Source organism: Corvus hawaiiensis, chromosome 12 (assembly GCF_020740725.1).
Source record: "Corvus hawaiiensis isolate bCorHaw1 chromosome 12, bCorHaw1.pri.cur, whole genome shotgun sequence".
In the NCBI taxonomy this organism is placed as follows: Eukaryota; Metazoa; Chordata; class Aves; order Passeriformes; family Corvidae; genus Corvus; species Corvus hawaiiensis.
Window position 1 is genome coordinate 19,768,695 of NC_063224.1, and position 22,598 is coordinate 19,791,292.

General features: G+C 40.0%; 1 protein-coding gene across 2 annotated transcripts; it reads left to right on the forward strand.

Moving 5' to 3' along the window:
- Positions 1-268: 268 nt before the first annotated feature.
- UBA2 (ubiquitin like modifier activating enzyme 2) lies at positions 269-17,336 on the forward strand. 2 transcript variants are annotated; one of them, XM_048316717.1, is made up of 17 exons: positions 269-435; positions 3,927-4,010; positions 4,277-4,347; positions 5,458-5,522; positions 5,962-6,062; positions 6,208-6,329; positions 7,000-7,067; positions 9,325-9,446; positions 10,204-10,303; positions 10,851-11,011; positions 11,933-12,026; positions 12,117-12,229; positions 12,691-12,846; positions 13,387-13,483; positions 14,044-14,149; positions 14,944-15,080; positions 16,001-17,336. In XM_048316717.1, exons 1-17 carry the CDS (start codon positions 292-294, stop codon positions 16,282-16,284), a joined length of 2,025 nt encoding a protein of 674 aa, XP_048172674.1. In that variant the 5' UTR covers positions 269-291; the 3' UTR covers positions 16,285-17,336. The 2 variants fall into 2 exon arrangements, with proteins under 2 accessions (XP_048172674.1, XP_048172675.1); XM_048316718.1 differs by lacking the exon at positions 4,277-4,347 and having other exon boundaries at positions 270-435.
- The last annotated feature ends 5,262 nt before the right edge of the window (positions 17,337-22,598 follow it).

The window sequence follows — 22,598 nt, forward strand, 5'->3', positions numbered from 1 at the left end:
AGATATAAAAATATTAAACATATAAATATATTATATATGTATATTTGAACTACAAATATACTAAAAATGACTATAACAAATAAAAATCTCCTGGTGCACCAGGAATGCGTCCCTGGGGCTGCCTGGCTGGAGCGGGGCTCGAACTCGCGGCTCTCCTGCCCCGCCGCGGCTTCCCCGGGCAGTGCGCGGTGCCCGGCCCTCCGGGGCGGCGGGGGGCGCTGCGCGCGCGCGGGCGGCGCTCTGTCCCGGCGGGCCCGTGAGGAGGCGCGCGGAGCCGCCGCCGTGTCCGTCATGGCGGCGCCGCTGTCGGGGCCGCTGCGCCCCGAGCTGGCCCAGGCCGTGTCCCAGGCGCGGGTCCTGGTGGTGGGGGCCGGCGGCATCGGCTGCGAGCTGCTCAAGAACCTGGTGCTCACCGGCTTCAGCAGCATTTACGTGGTGCGGGTCGAGGCCGGGGCGGGGGTTGGGGCGCTCCGGGGCTGGCGGGCGGGGGGAGGCCGGGCCCGGGGCCGCGGGTGCCGCTCGGCGGGGGCGCGGTGTGGGCGCGGCCGCTCCGCCCGCCGCTGTGTGTGCGCGGTTTCAAAGCGTCCCGGCCCGCCAAAGCCGCCGCGGGACCGCCGGGCCGGAGCGCCACAAAGGGGCCGCGGCCTGCGCGCCATCGCCGCCCCCCCTCAGCCCGGGCTCCCGCCGGGCGCGGGAGCTCCTCCTTCCCCCGCCGAGGTCCGGCCGCCTTCCTTGGGAAGGCCGTATATCTCCGGAGCCCGGGGATGGAACCGCCCGGGGTACCGCGCTGTGCCGTGTTTGCTGCCCGGCGATACCTTGAAAATCTTTAGTTTAGCCCAGTGCCGCCTTTGCCGGTGCTGGGGGTGATGGTCCCGTGATGAATTGCAGCGAGAAACCCCCCGGCAGAGGTGAACTGTGCTTTTGGATCGCGGGCTGCAAACTCCCTCAGTGCTGGCGCTTCCCGCGGGCTCGTGCTTTCACTTTTGCTTCCAGATATTAATCTGTGAATGCGTACAGGAAGGGCAGATGTGAGAGGGTAGTAACGAAAACGGGATAGAGACAAATACTGCTGGTGAAACTGATTGCCTGGTGTCCAGACCTTTACTGGTTTCTTACTGTAGTAAGAAAGAACATACGGTTTTAAATCCAGCCAGAGCATAGGTCTGTTTCCTGGAATACCGGTTTACTAACGTGCCCAGGAGTCACATCTGAGAGTTTTGTGTGACAGCTTGTGAGGAGTTTGGGTTTGCAGGCAGACTTGTTGAGCAGAGCAGCGCGTACCTAAAACCATATCAGCTTGTAGAAAAAAATAGTTACTGGCTTGCCTTGTTATTCTTACGGCTTGGGCTTTCCTACTGGAATGCTTTTGAAACTTATAGAATATGTTTAATTCCAAATTGTCCCTTTGGTTTGAGAGCCTGTCCAGTTTGAACATTGCACCAGGGATATAGATAACTGCAGAGGAGTGGAGGCATTCTCTGCACTGTTCTCCTCTTTTTTTCCCCCCTGCTCTACTGTGTCAGTTATATACCCCTGCAGTCCATTATAATAGAGCTTAAAGCTCCTGATTTTCCAGTTAGTCATTATGCACAAATCTCACTGGGGTGTGCTTATTGTTTCACTTATTATAGTTTGGGGTTTGGTGTTGCCTTTCAAGGCTGACTTGGTGGGACTCCATTAGCTTAAGTACATGTTGGATCAGGGCTATCTTCATATGACAATATCACGGGCAGTGTTTTATGCAAGAGAGTAATGTTTTAAGAACATAGGAAACAGGTGGGTACAAGACAAGGTGAGAGCAAAAAAAGAATTATTACATAAAGAGGGAATTTGCTATTAGCAGAATAAATTGCTTTTGTCAACATTTGTGATATTGTTGAGGGTTTTCCTCAGTTCTTAAATATTAACAAACTTGAACATCTGAAAATGCTTTTTATACATAAGTTGTGATTTTTTAAAAAAAGAATATTAATACTAAAAAAAATTAGTCATTTTGAGTACCAGACAACTGACAAATACATGGCTTTAGTATGTTGAGAGGCATATCCTTGTCCTATGAATGAAGAACAAAATGAATGTTTTTCAATATCCAGGTCTGAATTAAGAACATGAGTAAATGTTGTTATGATGCCTTTTCTTCCAGGTTACAAAAATGGGAACAGTGTAGTTGTGTTATAAGTGAGCTGTTAAATTCTGATCATTCTTAGCTAGAGTGAAGCTTCTGTTGAGGTCTAATGGTCTCAAGTTTTCTCTCTGGAGAAGAACTCCCTTTGCTCCCTTTAGTGCTCTAATTCCTGCTTTTAGCAGGAGCTGATGTCACTTGTCATCGTCTCCAGTTGAAATACTCAAAGCTTTCTGGGTAGTGAAGGTTTTAACAAAGTTTTGCACTTTACTGTTTTCCCTTGAGGTTCTAGGGCTTTTTGGTTTTGGACTAAGCAAGCTTTCTGTGTGTCTTATGAGGAAGAAAAGGAGGTAGAAATGTAAATCATGCAAATACCATTTTCCTGAAAAGAGACAAGGCCGTGGGTAGTTACTATGATACCATGTTAGTACTGTTTAACAGTCTCAGCTCTATAATACATTTTTAAAATGTATCTTTTCTGTTTGTTCTGTATCCACACGTGCTTTTATTAACTGTTTAAATGAAACTCTCTAGCTATTGCAGTTCTTAGTATGTTAAAACTTAGTCCTTCAATTAAAAATATTCCCTTCAGAAAACAGGAAGGTTAATATTGGAGTTTGGATCTGTCACACAAAGGATGTTCAGTGAGTGTATGCCGTGCTTTTTTAATTCAGGTTGGGTTAATGAAGTTAGAAGTGTGTGAGAACACCCTGAGTAGGTCATAATTTAACTTCACACTGCACAGTCAGTCTGAGAGTGCTCTCTGGGTAGCTGAAGGTGTTACTGGGTTGAGTATGTCAGCATTACCTGTGGGAATTTGGGAGAAATCTCTCTAATGCTCAGAAAAACTCTGGAGAAGGCTTCTAAAAAGAATTGTTGATCAAAGAAACTTTAATTGCACAAAAAGTAGTGGTAACAAAGCTAGGAAAAAATGTCAAAGTTCTAGTTGAATCTTTTAAATTCTTGTGGGGGCTAAAGATACTTGAATTTATGCTCTTGCTGTGTATATATTAATAAATAGAAGCATAGCTGTTAGGGGAGTTGCAGTCATGGCATCCTTTGAGGCTGCTCCTCGGGGTGTTTGGTGCTGTGTGTTTTTAAACATTTTGATTGTGTGATTTGGTTTCTTTTTTTATAAGTAGACTTCACAATTTGTTAACATGCACTTAGGCAGTTACTGCTGGGCACAGGCAGTAAAAGCTTTTGCCCTGCAGTGTGTGTGTAAGATGGCTGTGCAGCCCTTGTTTTACTGATTCAGGTGCTTAAAGCCATGCTCGTATAAAGTGGAAGGACCAGTTGATTTGGAGCAGCCTTTCCTGGGCCTTGGGGAAGCACAGAGCCAGTGTTCAGGGTGGGCAGTGCAGGGAGAGGCTGGCTGGACCCATGCAGATGGATTTCTGCAGTTTCCCTCCTGAGTTTGCTCCTCAGGAACTGCCACTAAAATCTTTATCCTGTGTAAGCAGGACAGGTGGTGTTGACATTCTGCTCACTGCTGTGAGGAGCTCTCTCAAGAGTCACGTGCGTTTTTGGCAGGGACTCTCTTCAGAAAGCTTGTTGTGGTAGCCCTGCACTTTTGTCATGGTCCCCTGTCAGCAATGATTGATCACGTATGGATTCCTGAAGATAATTAGGTGACCACTTGTGTCTTTTCAGTTGCTGTGGTGCTGATGTAACACCTGAAAGGTCTGAAAAGGGGTCTGTAAAGTTTCTGCATTTTGGCCAATTGTCTTTTCTTCAAACTGTGTTAATGGTTTTGTTCCTTCTCTTTCTGTGAAAGTGAAATGCCTCTCTTGTGTGTTTATAGATTGATTTGGATACTATTGATGTCAGCAATCTCAACAGACAGTTTCTGTTTCAAAAGAAACATGTTGGAAGATCAAAATCACAGGTGAGGAAAAAGTCAAAGCCCAAGTCTCATTACTCAGTATTATTTTATGGATAGTGTTAGAAACATGTCACAATTTAGTTTCTGCTGGGAAGAGGTAAGTGTTGGTTGGTTGAATGTGGCTGTCCACAGCATTTCATTATTAAAGTATTTAAATCTCTTAAGGTAGTCAACTTAGTCGATACACAGCTGGTATCAAGTCTGTCTTTTAGAAGGAAGGAAGAAATAATAAGTTTTTTTTGTTTTCTTTTTTTTTGTTTTGTTTCTAGGTTGCCAAGGAAAGCGTGTTACAGTTTTGTCCAGAAGCTAATATTATAGCTTACCATGATAGCATCATGAAGTATGTTTGGTTTTAAGCTCTAATTACATGTTTGATTTGCAAGTACTGTGTTATTTAAATGCTACAATGGTGTGCTTTAAGATATTTTACAAAGCGTCCTCAGTAAGGAGAAATAGCTGTTAATGTGAACTACCACACACCTGAGTGGGAGTGTGGCTTTTGCATGGGTTTTAAGCTCTGGTAGTAAGCTGTAGTCATTTGTTTGTGTCTGTTTTTCATTTTATTGGCTATATTTGCCATGTAAGTTTCTACTCTGTAAGGATGCCCCGATGTGTTGAGCAATAACTAAATTAAAAGACATGCGAATGTTAAGTCTGTGATTTAAAAAATTAAGTCCTTTGTGTGTGTGTAGGTAACTGTTATTTATATATGCCCCAAGCTGTTAAAATTTAGTCTTTATGATCTGCAACCAATGAGTAGAGTACAAGATTATGTAGGGTTCCATTAGCTGTTACCCGTGTTTTCATTTATATTTGCCCCAATGTCTAAAAAATGGATATTCTGTATCATGAAGATTTGAACTCTGATGTTGCCATTAGCCAGTGAAACACTGACTCACTGCATCCTTTTCCTGAAACTGCTAATCCTGTTTCCTCTTTACTCTCTCTTCTTTTCCACCTTCAAGTCAGAAAAATGCAATGTGAAGATAACTGAAGTATTGAGATTTAAGGTCCCATGTGTTGGCTCCTCAGGGTATGGACACACAGTCAAACCAATGGAGCTATCACAGTACAATGAATTATGCACAGTCTGATGAGCTGTGGTAATTACAGTGTGCATGTTTTAGCCACAGCTGATGGTTTTTAAGGTCAGTTACCACAGCTCAGCCAATTTACTCATTAGGTCAGAGTAGTTTAATCACTTTTCCTTGTCTGCCTGTTTCATTGGTCAAATTAGTACTAATTGCAGTAGCTTCCTTCCAGCAGCATAAATTCATGCTTTCACCCAGCTTTAAAATGGGCAGAAGACAAATGGGGCAGTTAAAGGGTAGCTAAATTTATAATATGTGTAATTTATCACACGAACATCGGTTGCATGTGTAGAGTTTCTCTTGTGCAGATATAACCAACAACTTTGTGCCATTTGAAATGTTGTTTTTGTTTTCTGTAGCCCTGACTATAACGTAGAGTTCTTCCGCCAGTTTACGTTGGTTATGAATGCTCTGGATAACAGAGGTGAAGTTTTCACTATGATTTTATATTGCAGATGTTGCTTGTTCCTTGCTGCAGTGTCATTTGAGTAACAAGTATCCTCTTAACCCCTCTGCAGTTGGACTAAGCCTTGTGTGCTTTGCTAGAAACTTGAAAGGGTGGCTGATGTTTCTGCAGGTGTTTTGAAAGTAAATGTTAACTGCTAATTTCTGCTTCATGGGAACTGATGGGTATTGTGAGTTCAGTGTAGCTTTAGTCAGTTGAGTTTGCTGTGTTTATTAATGTCACTACATCTTGTGAGAATGGGAAACTGGACTTTGTGAAAATGGTGTAGTGCTCTATAAAGAAACAAGGCAGATTAAGGATAAATGTTTGCCTAGGATGCTAGTTTGAATTTGGAGAAGTAAAACTTTTTTTTTCTTAACTATTCAAATTATTTCTTTAAAACCCTCTTGATTTACAGCTGCCCGTAACCATGTGAACAGGATGTGTCTGGCTGCTGATATTCCTCTTATAGAGAGTGGAACTGCAGGCTACCTTGGACAAGTCACAGTTATCAAAAAGGTTAGGTGGGGTGTTACTCTTGTCCTTGGCTATTTTAGACAACAAGGAGTGGGTGTTTGGAGATAGAGTTACAGTTCATCTCTTAGTAGCCTAAACTGTCAGTAGCCATCTCAGAGTGACAAGTAAATGCTTCATTTTTCACCAGGGAGTGACAGAATGTTATGAATGTCAGCCTAAACCAACTCAGAAAACGTTCCCAGGCTGCACAATCCGAAATACGCCCTCGGAGCCTATCCACTGCATTGTGTGGGCTAAGTATTTGTTCAAGTAAGTGTTTTTTTTTTTTTTTTAATAGGTACTATGGTTCATTCTTCTGGTTTCTAAACCTACAGAGAGAGAAATAAAATTGACACACTTTTGTATTTATTATAATGTATATTTTAATTTAATTTTAAATTAATTTAAAGAGATTATGGTGAAAACCCCAAGTTTCTTGACCTGGGTTCTGGGGTTGTTATAAAGATGGAAGGTTGATTAGTATTTAGGCCTTGCTCTAATAGCACAAAAAATCTGGCAGAGTAGTTTGGCACAGCAGTGTAGGTTGAGGTTGCTTTATTCGTCATCTTCATATGAAGTAAGCACATTTTTCAGTTTAATGCATGTTTTAACAAGTATAAAGTTTGTTGGAATCTTGGATATCCCCCAGGTTCTAAAAATGCATTTAGTACTGCAGTGTAAATATTAGACTAAATATTGGGTGAACTGTTGAGTGAATTATACAGAAAAATGTTTTGCTAAATTCATTCTTGTATTGGGCATTTTGTGTTGTCAGTGTTAAGTCCACGTGTGATGAATCCCAGCAGTTTAAAAACAATGTATGATGTGGCAGTCTGACAGCAAAATCCTCAAATGAATATGTATCCATTAGCAAATATTTGAGTCTTTAACCAGATATGCTGAAATTCTAGTCTTGTTGTTGTTCTTCATTGTTACATAGCCAGTTGTTTGGAGAAGAAGATGCTGATCAAGAAGTCTCACCTGACAGAGCTGATCCTGAAGCTGCCTGTGAGTGTGATATAAGCTGGTGGTTTACCCTGTTACCAAAATGTTCTGTTTCAGAGATTATGACTCCTTTCTGTACATTTCTTAAGGTTAGAGAGTTCAGCTCCTTTTCTTTAAAGAAGATTCTGTTTCTGGCCTCTGGGAGGCTTGTATTTTGAACAGAACACTGAGTGATACTTGTAGTCTCTCTGCATTTTCCACTCCTAGCTGAGGGTTTGCAAGGAACTGCAGGAATTATGTTTGAACTCTTCTAGCCTGCAGCACTCCAGCATTAATCTACATGAGAAATATGCCCATTTTGAGTGATATTTTTATAGCTATTCAGTATTTTTCTGTAAGGACAGTAGTCATAGTTACTATGAGGTGAATAAGCATCATTGTTGGTTGCTTCTTTTGGATCCTTTGATAGATGAATGGACTTGGGAGGGGGAGCTTAGAGGATCCTTCAACTCTTCAAATTCTTTGAACATCAGATAGTGATCACTGAACAGGTTGTTTCTACAGGAAATCCAGAATGAAATAGGTGAGTCTTAAAAAGAGTGGCAATATAAAGTCACTTAAAACAATGGCTGCTGAAGTACTCGAGAGGTAGCAGGTGCGATGCCACTTCTTTAAGTAAAGACACCAGGGCACTTGTAGGAGGTGTGAGCTGTAGCCTGGTGTCTGCAGTGCCAGACTGCCCATGGTCAGGGTGCCTTGGTCACACAGTGTCTGGGTTTGACCCAGCTGGCAGCTGGGCACTGCGCAGCCCTCGCTCCCTGCCCTGCCCAGAGCAGGGAGAGCCTCACAAAAAGTGAACCTCACAGGCTGGGGTAAGAAAAGCTAACAATGGAAACAAACAAATATGTAATACTAGTGCTATTATAATTGGAGTAAACAGAGAGGGGGAATAAAGACAAACAAGTGACACAGTTGCAGACTGGCCAATGGATGCTCAGCCAGTCCCCAGGCAGAGATCAGCCCCTCCCCGCCAACTCCCCCAGTTTATGTGCTGAGCAGGACATTCTGAGGTCTGGAATATCCCAGTTCAGTGGCCAGTTCAGGTCAGCTCTCCTGGCTCTACTCCCTCCCAGCTCCTTGTGCTCCTGCTCACTGGCAGAGTACAGGAAACTGAAAAGTCCTTGACTTGGAGTAACCTCTTGGCAGCAGCTAAAACATCAGCAATGTTACCAACATTGTTCTCTTGCAGAATCCAAAACACAGCACCAGACCACCTGCTAGAAAAAAAATTAACTCTCTCCCAGCCCAAACCAGGATATCCAGGGAAGAGTCAAGGCAACCTTTATAAAGGGAAGTCGTGCCCTGCACGGCTCTGTGGGTCCTTGGAAGGAATCAGCAAACTTCTGGAAAGTGTATCTGGTGTAGACTGCTCTGAATGTGCAGGGGGCAGATTCAAAAACTGTTGAGGGGAACCTGAGGGAGATAAGCAGCCACGGGGACAAAAAAGGCTGAAGATCCTGAAGTGGCTAAACTACTTGAATGATAAATGGTGGTGAGAGGAGTCCCAGATGGGAGATGTGTGCTGTTCAGCATGGATGATTGAACAAAGTCACTCAAAATAAAAAAGGTGAGGAATAACTGCAAAAAGTAGTAGAAAGCTTCACAATATAGAATGACTGGGCAATGATACATGAGGCAGATAAATATGAAATAATGCAAATGATGCATTGGTGAAAGGTGGGAAACATTCACAAATTTACACATCATGTTATGATCTCTGAGTTGATCTTTCTCATTCAGTCAAAATGTTAATAGATAGTTTTATGAAAACATCAACCTGCTTATTAGAAATCATGATAGCAATTGTTGAATGTGACTGGGAAAGAAAGAAAATTATTAGCATCTTTCTAGAGAATTTTTTGTATAAAAAGAATCAGAGGTCGGAAACGGAAATTTTTGTTTGTTTGTTTTGAAATCCCAACCAAACTAAGACTCTGCCAGAAAAAGAGACAACTAAAAAGGGGTGGTAAGACATTTATGAAGTCACATCATAATGTGGAGAAAATTAATGGGAAACAGTTTTTCATTGTTTCTGCAAATAAAGGAGTTGGGTGCTACTAACTTAAATCAGTGAGTTGCAGTTGCAGAGGCAAAGAGGAACAGGGACACTGTACCTAATTCAGCTTTTGTTGGGTGCAATAAAGCCATTTTATGGTCCCTGCATAATTTTGGCAATTGACTCGGGGTAATATTTGGATGGGATTTCTTTTTTTTTTTTTTTTTTTTTAATTTAAAATACTGGTTATCACTTTATTAATAGGGGAGCCAGCAGAAGCAGAAGCCAGAGCACTAGCATCCAATGAAGATGGTGAGATTAAACGTGTTTCAACTAAGGAGTGGGCTAAATCAACTGGCTATGATCCTGTCAAACTTTTTACTAAGGTATCTTCTTTATCCAAATGTCTTTATTTGAAATGTATGAGGTGCTGTAAAGTTAAATCAAACCCCAGCTTGGATGTTTAATGCTAGCTATCAATTATGTGATCATGTTATGATATCCACCAGTTTTGCTGTTGTGTTGGTCTCTTGCTTGTTTTACAGGATTCCACCTGCATCTGCACAGATGGCTGCAGCAGCTTGCCTCCTCTGCAGACAAAACTCCATTGCAATTACTTTTAATGGGAGAGGGTCTGTGTCACCTCTGGAATTGCACTGGGCATAATCAGAACCAGTCTGAGGATCTAAAAGCTATCAGTCATCTGTGCATCATCAGGCTCTGGCATAAGAGAAAACAAACTGATTTAGGAGTTTTTGTTCTAAATAGTTACTGAAAGTGGATAATTAGAGGAGTAATGTTCATAGGTAGTAATAATTTTCTTTGGAAATTCATTGGCATGTTCATTCACGTGTCTCAGAGAGGGCATACAAAGAGCGGTAGGGATGGCTTCAGTAGACAGGTGAAACCACTGTTTAGATTACTGTTTCTTGATTTTTCACTTTACTCCTCCCCAGGTTAATCAGAACTGTGTCTGCTCATGACATGGGTGTTAGAGAGTGGGGAATAAGTTTTTAGACTGTTTTTATGTAGTTGAAAATACTGTCAAAGAGAAAATCAAAACCTCATCAATGTAATGCTGATTTTTCAGTGTCTTTTTTTTTGTTCCCCTTCCACTTAAAATTTTTTTTTTATGTTTCCTAGCTTTTCAAAGATGACATTAGATACCTGCTGACAATGGATAAGCTGTGGAGGAAAAGAAAGCCTCCAGTGCCACTGGACTGGGCTGAGGTACAAAAGCAAGGTAACTATCCCTCCTCCTACTGTACATTTGTAAATCACACCTGCTGTTTATTAAGGCATCTCTGTGATATGTACATTTTTTTACTGTCACGGTTGAGTACTGATAATGAATATATTAATTCTTTACAGTTCCTGAAGATTTCAAATTTTTCTCTGTAAAGATAACATTTTTTTTAAGACTTTTTCAGTTGTTATTTTAGATACTCAGTATTGGCTGTAGAAAATACACATTTAACAAAATTACATGTCAGCTTATTCTAGGACACCTTGCCATAAGCACTGATAGATTTATCTCTCAAAGTTTAATTTGTTTGAAATTTACATTTGCTGTAATTTGTGCATGTTTAGGTGACTGATGCCGTAGCTGTAGTTGCAGTTTTAAATGTGGATTTGTTGTAATATGTTAGGGCTACTGTAGGTTAAGGATATTGTTCTTCACTTTAGAAAATACTTAATTTTGCTGAAATTGGAAAGCTATTTGAGAGAACTTCTATGGAACTTACAATTATTCCTGATCTTAGGGTTTTTTTTTCTTTTTTTTCCCAAAGAGCAAAACATATCTGACCAGCAGAATGAGAGCTCTGCAGTGTTGAAGGATCAGCAGGTTCTCAATGTCAGGAGCTATGCAGACCTGTTTTCAAAGAGTGTTAAAACCCTGAGCCTTCACCTGGCTGAGAAGGCTGATGGAGAAGCACTTATTTGGGATAAGGTTAGTTTGCTGCATATAAACTCTACGTGTGTAGTACAAATATTAGTTGGGCTCATTCAGTTTCCTTCCAAAATAGTACTACTTAGAACAAAACTATCTGGCACCTCATGGAAACACTTTCAATACATGAACAAATACATTCTTTAAACACTGTCTTGTGTGACTCATTGAGGGCAAGGATTAACTGCTGTGGCGTGAAATAACTTAATTCACCAAATTCTCCAGCTTATAAAAGCACAAATTCACAAGTATTTGTCATATTTTGATTTTTGAAAATATTTTAATAATGCAACTTCATTTTTCCCTTCTTACCTCTCTCCAAAACATGCTCTAAGCCAGTGGTCAGTAGCTGAGGTTCTGCTGAGGTTATGAGCAATCAGCTGATGATGGGTGTGCAATACAAGTTCTGTTGAAGAAGACAAGAATTTTCTCTTTTATCACCACACACAGGATCACTTCCAGTCAGTTACCATTTGGCATAAGAAAAAAAGTAGTCTCTAAATATGGGAGGGGGAAAAATAGTAAAATATTACTATGACCAATAGTAAAAATTCTTATCTCTGAAACACCCAATGTTTGAAACAGCTGATTCGGTGTTGAAATTCAATGTTGAAAATGTTTGAAACATTGTAAGACTTAGGATTTAAACATTTTTGTAACACACAAGGCATTTTATTAGTACGAATAATATACTAACTTGGTACTAAAATACATATGTTTAGAAATTGTAGGTAGTATTTAAAGTATTACTGCTCCGAGTACACCATCTGAAAGAGGAAGTATATGGACTTCAAAATTAAATACTGTACAGACTTTTTACTTTTTAATTCCGGATTTTCAGGTTTTAGGAACCATGTGTTGCAAACTCTTTCCAATGAGTAATCTGATTTTTAAATGCTTTTTGTAATAACTTCTTGTTAGGATGACCCTTCTGCCATGGATTTCGTCACTTCTGCTGCAAACCTCAGGATGCATGTTTTTGGAATGAATATGAAGAGCAGATTTGATATCAAGTGTAAGGATAAAATGTAACATTGTTTCATTTAAATTATAATCTTGTTTTCTTTTGCTGTTAAAAGTCTGCCAACTCTTGTTTATTTTGCAGCAATGGCAGGAAATATTATCCCAGCTATAGCTACTACCAATGCAGTGATAGCTGGGCTGATCGTGCTGGAGGGTTTGAAGATTTTATCGGGGAAGATAGATCAGTGTAGAACGGTAAGTGGGAATAAAACGCTTTTGCTTTCTTGCTGTTTATTATTTGTTTAAAAGTTCCATTTAACATTTATTGACTACTCTGTGTAGTTTTGCTGTCTCGCACTTGTCACTTGAGTAGATTCTGAATATGCTGGGAACTTTCAGTCACAATGGAAAGAGAGAAGTGCAGGTCTTAAGGATCGTTAAATTCCTGTGACAATAAAAATTTGCTGCTGGGTAGGAGAGAGAACCAGGCTGCCATAATTTGCGCTGTGGTTATTTGGTGTTATGGGTGTTGGGCAGGAGCTGGGCAGTCAGCATGGGGTGGACTGGCTGTGTGAGACTCCTGCTCAGCAGGCAAAGCAGAGAGGATTAGGGAACAGGACAGCTTGTGAGACCAGGAGAAGAAATCTGCAGGAAAACAGGCTTTAGACCTGCTGGTACTTACAGAATAACTTGGTTTCTTCTTGTCTGTCCTCAAGATTTTTCTGAACAAGCAGCCAAATCCCAGGAAGAAGCTACTGGTTCCTTGTGCTTTGGATCCACCAAATCCTAATTGTTATGTATGTGCAAGTAAGCCAGAAGTGACTGTGAAACTTAACACACACAAAGTTACTGTGTTGACACTCCAGGACAAGGTAAATCTTGAGCTATAGTTACATTTCATTTTGAACCTAATACTGTAAATTATTAAAATAAGGTATTTGCTCAATATATTTTGACTGAGCATCTCCTATTTACTCTACATTTCTCTCAGCTGCAAGAAGAGCTGATAGCCACTATGCTTCTTGCCCATGTGTGTTGTATGTCTTGTGAAAGAATGTTTGCATTTTGCAAATTTTGGTGGTTTTAAAGCCTGTTAATATCTGAGAGCAAAAAACTAAATTTGTATTTCAGTTGAAAGTTCAGTAGCTACATTACAGTTGTAGTCACTATTGATTCATAATTCTGTCATTTTATGAAGTATTCTAAAAAACTTTCCAGCATACATAAACCTGTAGATATCAGACCTCAAAAATACAGTCATTTTGTTCATGGAAATGAACAAAAAAGTATAGACTTTCAGTAAATGTCTGAAAATGAGCCAGAATAATAAACATAATTCAAGGTTCTTTTTTAAATAAATCTTTCAAAGTCAGAGATTGATTGAATATATTTTAATATATTTGTATTTTCAGATACTGAAAGAAAAATTTGCTATGGTAGCACCAGATGTACAAATAGATGATGGAAAGGGAACTATCCTTATCTCTTCAGAAGAAGGTGAAACAGAAGGTAGGTATGCCTCCTGAGGGTCTTGGGATAAGAGTACATAAAACCTTGGAGGACACCATACAGAATATATGTATAGCAGACATTGCTGTGTTCACCCTGTGGACTAGTATTTGAAGAGAACTGGATTTGCAAGTATTTCAAGTGGCTTGAGGATAGCCAGTGGTATTGTGTGCAAGCTGTCCAGCTCAGCTTTCCTGAACAAAGCACTTCTCAGCTGGCGTGTCAGGATTCCTTTCAGGAACAGGTATCTGCCTGCAAGCCCCCTTCATTTTCTGCTTCTTAGATAGTGCTCTGTTCATGATGCCAGAAACCATCTCCAAAACGTTCTCAAATGCAGTAATTGTGAAGTGCTTGAACACGATGGCATGAGGAGTAAATAAATCAAACATAAGTAGCTTTAACTCCTAGTAGGCTTAAATATCAGCTTTTAATTTAAATAGAGCTAATACGTGTTAATCTTATGTTCCTACATAAAAGTTCTGGAGTACTCTGTATTTATTCAGGTGTAAAGATCTTTATAAATAGCTCTCTACACTGCAGGCTTTTTACTGTTTTTGTAGCAAATAACCACAGGAAATTATCAGACTTTGGAATTCGAAATGGCACTCGACTACAAGCAGATGATTTCCTCCAGGACTATACACTGTTAATCAATGTGCTTCATAGGTAAGGATTCTGAAATAAGGATTTTTTGTGTATATACATAGAACAGTTCCACAGGGAATTTTTCACTCACAATTTAAGTACATGAATGAAGTTCACAGATTAAGCTGCTGAAAGGAAATATAGAGGCAAAAGAGGAATTGTTGTTTTTTAAGAAATTATAGTTTAAGGGGTTTTGTTTGGTTTTGTTTTGTGTCTTTTTTGTAGTCTTTTGTTGTGGTTTTGTTTTTTACAACAATAACTGAAAGAGGTTTATTTCAGTAATTTTTTGTTACACAACATAAGAATACATTGCAAAAACAGATTATTTTTTGGGGCAACCAACAAGAAAGAAACTGGCATTTTAAAAAAACCCTAAAATTTAGAAAGGCAAGAAAACCCCAGCCTGCTGGAATAATAGATCCTCTGCTTGACTGCATGTGTTCAGAAGTCACTCTGAAATAGCTGGGGTGTGTATTTAACCCTGGGTAAGTAATAGACATATTATACACAGAAACTGAGCACACTGCACATTCAGTGGGAGTAGGGCGGTGATGTTAAGGAAGAAAGGGAAGTTCAGCTAATGATTTTCTGATTCCTAAGCATTTTGAGTTCATAGCACTGGGTGGAATAGTGTTTAAGAATAGACAAAGCATAAATTACAAGAGAGGACTGAACAGATTTTCCTCTTTTTCAATATGTTTTTCTCATTTTGTCATAGTTGCAGGGTACTCAAATACTTGATTTTTTTTTTTTTTTTGTGTAAAAGACAAGAGTTTGTTTTCTGGCTGTTTAAAAGCATGTGTATTTTTCTGCAGTGAAGACCTAGAAAAAGATGTAGAATTTGAAGTTGTTGGTGATACCCCTGAAAGAATTGGCCCTAAGCCATCAGAACCAACATCCAAGAACATTAGCAATGGTAGCGATGATGGAGCACAACCCTCAACATCAACAGGTAATCAACAGTAATCAATATTAAACAAAACAGTTTTTCACTAGTGCAGTCCAATTAAAGGTGTCTTCAGTTGTATGATTTAGCTTCATCAATACAAAATAAAAGGCATTTAAGTTGCCTCTGTGTATAACTCATACTAAATAAAAAAATACACATTTACAATTGTTACAGAAGGCACAAAAGGCACAAAAGTTTATGGTACATATGCCTTGAAATTGTATTATTTACCTGGTGTTCCTTTGCCTGTAAGATATGTGCAGATTTAAGACACTAAGTATGTAGTCCCTTGCCTCCTGTTTGAGGGAAAACTCAATTTTAAGAGTATTGCTAAAATTTACTTCAAATTATATTAAAAACTGCATAAAGTTAGTTTTTACAGTGAATTTGTGTTTAAACCCAAATAAAATCCATTACATGTCTTGAAAGTTCACATTGGGTTCTCTTTTCCCTTACATACTATCCACTGTTATCCTTCAGCTCTGTAAGTCTGCTCAACCTTCCACTTCTCCCTCTCTTTGTGAGTTCTCTCTCCTGGAATGTGGCCTCTTGTGGGAGTTGTGCTGAGTGCAGTAGGGAAATGAGAGGCTGCTCTACAGCTTGGTGTGTGTAAAACTTCTTTTCCCAACAACTACTGCAGACAGCAGCAATTCTTCTGTTCTGTACATGCAAAAAAAGTCCTGCTAACTAATGCATTTCCCATATTTTTGGCTTATTGCAGTATTTTCCACACCTGTGGTGCAGAAGGAATACCAGTGTGAAAACCATGTTTTATAGTAATTTCAGGGACATTTAAGATACTCTTGCAGTTGCATGGTAAAGAATGTGGATAAAGAATGCTCCAGTATTTTATGTGTGAAAACTGGTTTGAGAGTAGACTGTCTTTGCAGTATCCATTTGAATTCCAAACCCCTCTTTTGCAGCTCCAGACCAGGATGATGTGGTGATTGTTGACTCTGAGGACGAAGGTACTTCCAGCAATGCTGACGATGTGGAGAACAAAAGCCGCAAGAGGAAAGCGGAGAAGGGCTGTGAGTGCGTGGGGGCCAAGAGAGCGCGCGCTGAGCAGGAGCAAGACGACCTCATGATCGTGGAGTCTGAGGATGAAGGTGCTTCCAGCAGTGTTGGGGAGGAGGAGAACAGGAGCCTCAAGAGAAAACTCGAGGAGAAAGGGTGCGAGTGTGTCGGGGCGAAGAGCGTGTGCTGAGCTAAGAGCAAGATGAAGAGCATTTGGGGGAACCTCCAAATGCCCCTTGACAAAGTGATTCACATAATGTCATACTGCAACAGCAAATTGTGGTGGGATGTGAAAAATGTCCAGAACTAGACTAACTCTAAGGCCTTGGTTCAAAGTGGATACCAAATCACGGGCTTAAATAATTTGTGTCTGTTTCTCATGATGATAAAGCTGTCGTATCAGTAGACTCTTTTCAGAAGTCTTTTCCGTACTCCATATAGTAAATGTAGTAGAAACATAGTCTATGAATACTTACAGATAAGTATTTACCTAAACAGTCACGAAAACAGCATGGTATTTTTGTGTAAATACCTTTTAGGTATCATCCAACAGGACAAAAAACCCCCTACTTTTGTTCAGAAAAGGGCCATCATCAGATGCCCAGATTTTAAGCAACTACATTTTTTATTTTTCAGTGATTACTTTTGAAGTTTCCCAGCAGTGGCCTGCCTGCACATTTGCTTATCCCTTTCTGAGGCTGTGTTTTAAGTGTGACTGCTTCACCTCCAGCATTCACAGAATCACAGATGCTTGAAGAAAAACATTTTTAGCCTAGTCCTAAACATTTTTCACACCCTGAACAAGTAAAGAAGAAAATCCAACAAAGCAAATTAGTGCCATGTTTTAACAGTGTTCTTAAACATCAGCTGGCACTATGTACATTACTGTAAAACTGTTAATTTACTCCAGTTTTTCAGCTCGTACTGCCTGGTATGTCAATGTAAGAAGCAAATTTTTGTGTATTGTTACAGTTTCAGGTTATTTATATTTGATGTTTTGTAAACTCAGATACTACTACTATACTGTACATCTGATGGACCAAATAAATAACATCTGAAATACTTGCTATATTTGCTTGCACAGTCCAAGATTATGCTGACTTATGGGATTTTACAATGTATAGCCTTCAAAAATTACTGTATTATTTCCATTTTTCTAAACATAACCTAGTAGTACAGAACTTAAGCTTCACTTGTTTGAGGTGAAAGGGGAATTTTTTTAATAAAACTTTTGTGAATGTTTTTTTCTTGGACAATCAGTTCTTGGGCTCGTGAGCTGCAGCAGTTGCACCACCACACACATGCTTTCACCACCTCATGCCTTCAGAATGAAGAAAGCTCTGATTTTTATACATTACACTTTGTGTGTAGGACAAAAGTGTATGTTTAGAACTAGTGTCTTAAAACCTACTGCATTTGTGTTGGTAACTCAGAAGTGTCAGTGTTGGTTCTCAGAATGCATTAATTGGCCATTTCTGTCACTGTACCAAAATAATCTCCCACTTTCATGCCAGGGAACCAAAACTGCTCCCATTCATAGGTGAGTGTGCAGTGAGCCTTACAGAGCACAGCAGTTGAGCAGCAGGATTTATTCTGTTACAGTTTGTAGATTGAGTGAATTGTAAAGCAAATGTGAATTTTATAGAAGGAGAATGTTAAAAAGCAAAGGCCAGCTCATCATTGTGTTAAAATTGCCAATGCTGTACAAAACAGCTTCTCAGACGCAATTAATGTTTTATTTCTTCTTTTAGGTAGTGTAGTAACAGTCATATTGCAGTGGCTTGTTTGGAGGCATAATAGTTCACAGTGACATCCTTTTGAGTTAGCTGCTGCTCGGCTGGCAGGAGTGAAGGCAGAGGTAAAGACGTAAATAAGAGGTGGTGCAGAAAGGATTTCAGTGCTACAGTGGAAAACCTCTTGCCATAAACAGCTGAAGCACTAGAATTTCATGTCTAATGACACCTTCCAAAAATTAGGGCTGACATATTTTGGTTTTAAGCTTTATTAAAAATAAAATTAGTGGTTTATTTAATTTCTAACTTTTTTTAAAAAACAACAGTAGAGGGTGTAATTCTGGTAACTTACTGCAGTAGTTTTACTGAAGTTGAAAGTGTTAGTGAGTTGGAAGTTGAGTGCTGTATGAGCTGGACTGAAATGTCACTGAGAGATTCAGGGGTGAAAAAAATGGGGGCGGGGGGGGGAGGTGTGGTTCTGTTCTGTCCCCCTGGCTTCTCCTTAGGTTATTACTTGGTTTTTGTTCTTAACCATGTGTCATAATTTGGTTTACAGCATGAACGGCCAGAATGGAACTGCACAAGCAACTACAGGGTGAGGTATTTAGGAGGTGCAGCTGTGCTGCTCGTGCCTGGGTAGGGAGGAGTTGGAGGGGCAGAGAAAGCTCCTGGATCCCTCCTGTAACATGCTTTGAAGTGAAGGATTTTTAATGTATTTCCTTTACATGGGCTGCTCCCACAGAACATGGGACAGGCTCTTGGCTGTTCTAGTCAGTTCTTTTGAAGTTTGGTAATACAGAATGAGCCACTGAATGCAAGCTGCTGCTGTGGGAAATGAAAAGCTGCTTTTCAGAACTGGTGGAGTATGAGGCTACTGGTCACCAACACTATATTAATGTAGAATTTCCAACTTAAACTTTCTCTTGCTCTTTAGAAAAAATTATCAATTGAAGCATTAATTAAGCTCTCAAGTAATTAAACTTCAATTTTTCAAATGACAATTTGTTCAACTCCTAATAGCAGTAATGGTCATATGGAAGGAATATAGTTGGAAGGCACAAGATCTAAATGTTAAAATGGAGGAAAAATTCTTCCCAGGGCTTTGGCTTGGCAACCTAATGCAGGCTCTGTCTCCACTTACAGTTTTTGAGCTCAGCTCATTAAATCAGTCTACAAACTGCTATTTGCAGTGATATAAATTGGCTCTGCTGTCACAGTTCTCAAGTTGTTTGTTTATAGTCAAGCAAAATTCTCTAATGCAGATAAGCTTTTCTGGCTGCTTTTATAGAAACAATTCTTGATGCATTTTTAATTTACTTGGTGAATTTGAGTGCCATGTATGGACAAGAAAATACAGACTATTACAGAGTGTACCTAGTGTCTGCATGCTTTTAATTCAATATCCCTTTTCTGCAGCAGAGCATGGAAAGAAATATTGACCATTTATGACTGACAGCAGTTAACCAGAGATTCATTAAGCTGTTCTGAGGGAGGGTGAAGGAATTCCCAAAGCATCTAGAGAATCACTTTTATGAGGCAAATGATAACCATTCAGGAGAAAGAACTCAGGGGCCCTGGTGACAGATGCCCATTTTCTAAAGAGCCACTGTAACTTGTAGATGATCATTTAGTGTTTGTAGTAGTGTAGTTTCTATGTGACATTTCAGCTTTACTTTATGAAACCCTTCCATAGTTGAACCACAGAGAGAGGTGCATCCTTTCCTGGCCTCTGGACTCTGACAGCTGGGAGCAGATTGATGTGCCATTTCAAGTTCTGACCTTTACAACAAAGACCTCTTGCTAACCATTTATTAGACTTCAGAAGATCAAATCAGCTTGTGTTCAGTCTGTAGATACCATTGATATCTGCTTCAAGCTTACTTCTACTGCCCCCAAATTTTAAATTTTGATTAGAAAACTGAATAAACACAGAATTAAGGAAAATAAATTTGGGGTTGTTCTGTTTCTGTGCCTATAGGTAGGGATATTTGTTCATTTTCTTTGCAGCTATAAGGACAAGAAGCCCTCCATTTTGTGCATCTAAAATACAGAATGTGCAACAAAGCAGGAACTAGGATCAGGATAATACAGCAAATCGTACACAAGTCAGTTATCTGGTTTTTGCTTGCCTGAGATTATTTCTGGGCTAGTGCCTAAGCAGAATGACTACAGGGAGCTTATACCTGCAGAAAAATGTACGTGAGGGAGAGGCAATGCTTTGATTTGGAGGCCTTGATGCTTGTAAGGGAGGAACAGGATGAAGTAAATACATGTACTTGTAGATATAGCTTGATATCTGTTATATTAAAAGAAGGAAGTTGCTGTTTAGATACATGTTACCTTTATCTCTCTCATCAGCAGACTCCTTCACTCACACAAAAAGAAGTTTGCAGAACAATTTCCAAAAGAAAAGATACTTATTCAGCAGCACTTGAAGCTACCTGCAAACGTTAAGCAATTCCATCTCCGCAGTACTGAGGCAGTGGCTGGAAATAAGAAGAGACAGACCCCCAGGAGCTTCTGTGGTAGCACTTTGGCTTTGGAGGTGTGGGACTGACACCTTTGCTGCTGGGTAAGTGCAGGGCCAGAGCTCTGTGGGACACAGGGCTCATCGGACTGAAGCATTATTGGGGATTTGGAGAGGAGCTACAAGCTGGAGAGTGCAGAGGATGCTGGAACACAGAGACCAGGCTTCACTAGTCATGCTTATGGAACAGCTCTATCCTTGCAAATTTTGCATTATTTTCAGTTAACAAGTGATACCTCTATAATACCATTTTATATGGAAAATACAATGAAATGTAAATGTAAGTGGTGTTCTTAACAAATCAATGTCCTCTTCCTTCTGAAATGATCCTTCTCATCACAGCTGAAGTGCGTTGTGTTGCCAGGTCAGGAGGTCAGTGCTCGTAGCCTGCCTCATTTCTTTAATGGCTATAAAGAGGCACATACAGTCAGGCTGATACTTTTCACCACCAGAGCAGAGCAGGGCATGTGTCTGGCAGCCTGACCCTCATGCAGTGTTTCTATTCTTTATTCAGTGCACTAGTGCTCTCTGATTCCTCTGCTGGATGAAGGTTTGCAGTACTGTAATCAGGACTTTCTTTTTTATCATATCAAGAGAAATTGTAGCTCCTCCAAGCCTCTGAAATCAGAAGCTATGTAACTTCAGACCTCCTTAAAAGTACTAAGTGAGTGCACTGCTAACTGAGCTGGCCAAATAAAATGTGGATTTATGCAACTGTAGTATTTGCTAACTGATTGCATTGGAATATACAGTGACTGTGACCTGTGAGTGCAAGGAATGATGGCCAGTGCCCTGTGCAGCCTCCAAAGTATGAGCCTATAAACTGTACTGGACAGAAGTGTGGTTATCTGAAATATGTAAGAAGTGGAAGATGAAGCTATAAAAGAAATAAGATACATATATGGTGCATTAATCATAAGTGCTTGGACAGATGTTGTCTGTCTGCCCCAGCACGTTCACAAAGCGCCTGTTGTGACTGGAATTTTACAGGGTCTGTCCCAAGTTATGTTTGTGCAGCACAGTGAATAGCTGCAGTTGCAGTGAATAAGAAGAATGTAAAAAATGTTAAATAGTGTTTTATTGCAGATTTAGAAGGAGAAATGACCTGTAAGCCTGCAGAGTGGTGTTAGTCAGAAATATTTTAAATAGTTGTGCCTAGCGAGGGCAGCCATTCAAATACAGTGTGTGCTGTCTGCCAGAAGATGGTGCCCTAAAACACACTCTAGAATTACAATTTTTAGAAGCTGCAATCAATTGCAAATGAGAATTTTAAAAAACAGGTCGGAGCAGAGAGATTTGCAAACAAATCACCCAAGTCCAAATACATACTAATATCCAAACTTCATATTCCAAAAATTTTGCGTCTACTTAAAAGTATTGCAACACAAATTAACATACAGGATCCAAACATGCAAAACAAAGCAATATAAACCCAACACAGCTACCACTTCAAAGAAAATCAAAGCTTCAGTCTCCCACCCCAAAATAAAAACACTTCTTAGCATAATTTTTTGAATTAATTTCACAAAGTCTTTGGGGGTTTTGTGTTTGTTTGGGTTTGAGTTTTTTTCATCAGGTTTAAAACACACCAGAGATAAAAGAATAATCATTTATGTTCCTTACCAAGAAACCGATCCATTTTAAAAGCGGAAAACAGTTACCTTGTGGATGTCATATAATTTCATTGATTTCTTAATGCTGGAGACAAAGAAGGAAATTGCAAAAAAGCAGGTAGCATCCAGTTCAGTAGGCAAATCTGTGGAGCAGCTTCAAATTGTTCAGTTGATGAAGTGAGACAAAGAACTCCCTCCTGCATTGTGTCAGGTCTGATATAACACACCCACACCACAACACAAGTAATGGGATTTTTGCCATTGTCTTCAACCGAGCTGACTTTTCCACGGGGAGTTCTTACACTGACAGATTCCCTGCTTTGTTGGTAATAAACTGTTTGCAGCTTGGGAAGCAAAGCCTAGCAGAGCAGCAGGTCTCCCTGCCTGCTGGCCTGGGCAGTGCTCCCTTGTAGACGCTGGCAATTACAAGGAACAGGAGTGCTCTTGGGAGGCCTGGCCAGCTGATATTCACAGATCAATAACTCCACCTGGCTATTTTGCTCCCTCTGAGTCTTAGACAATGGAGTTTATTTAACAGAAGCAGCTGGCTTTACTTAATATCTGATTTACTGAAATAACTTAAAATCAAGCATAAGGATAACCACACCAAACCATGAAATGAAGTTCAGCT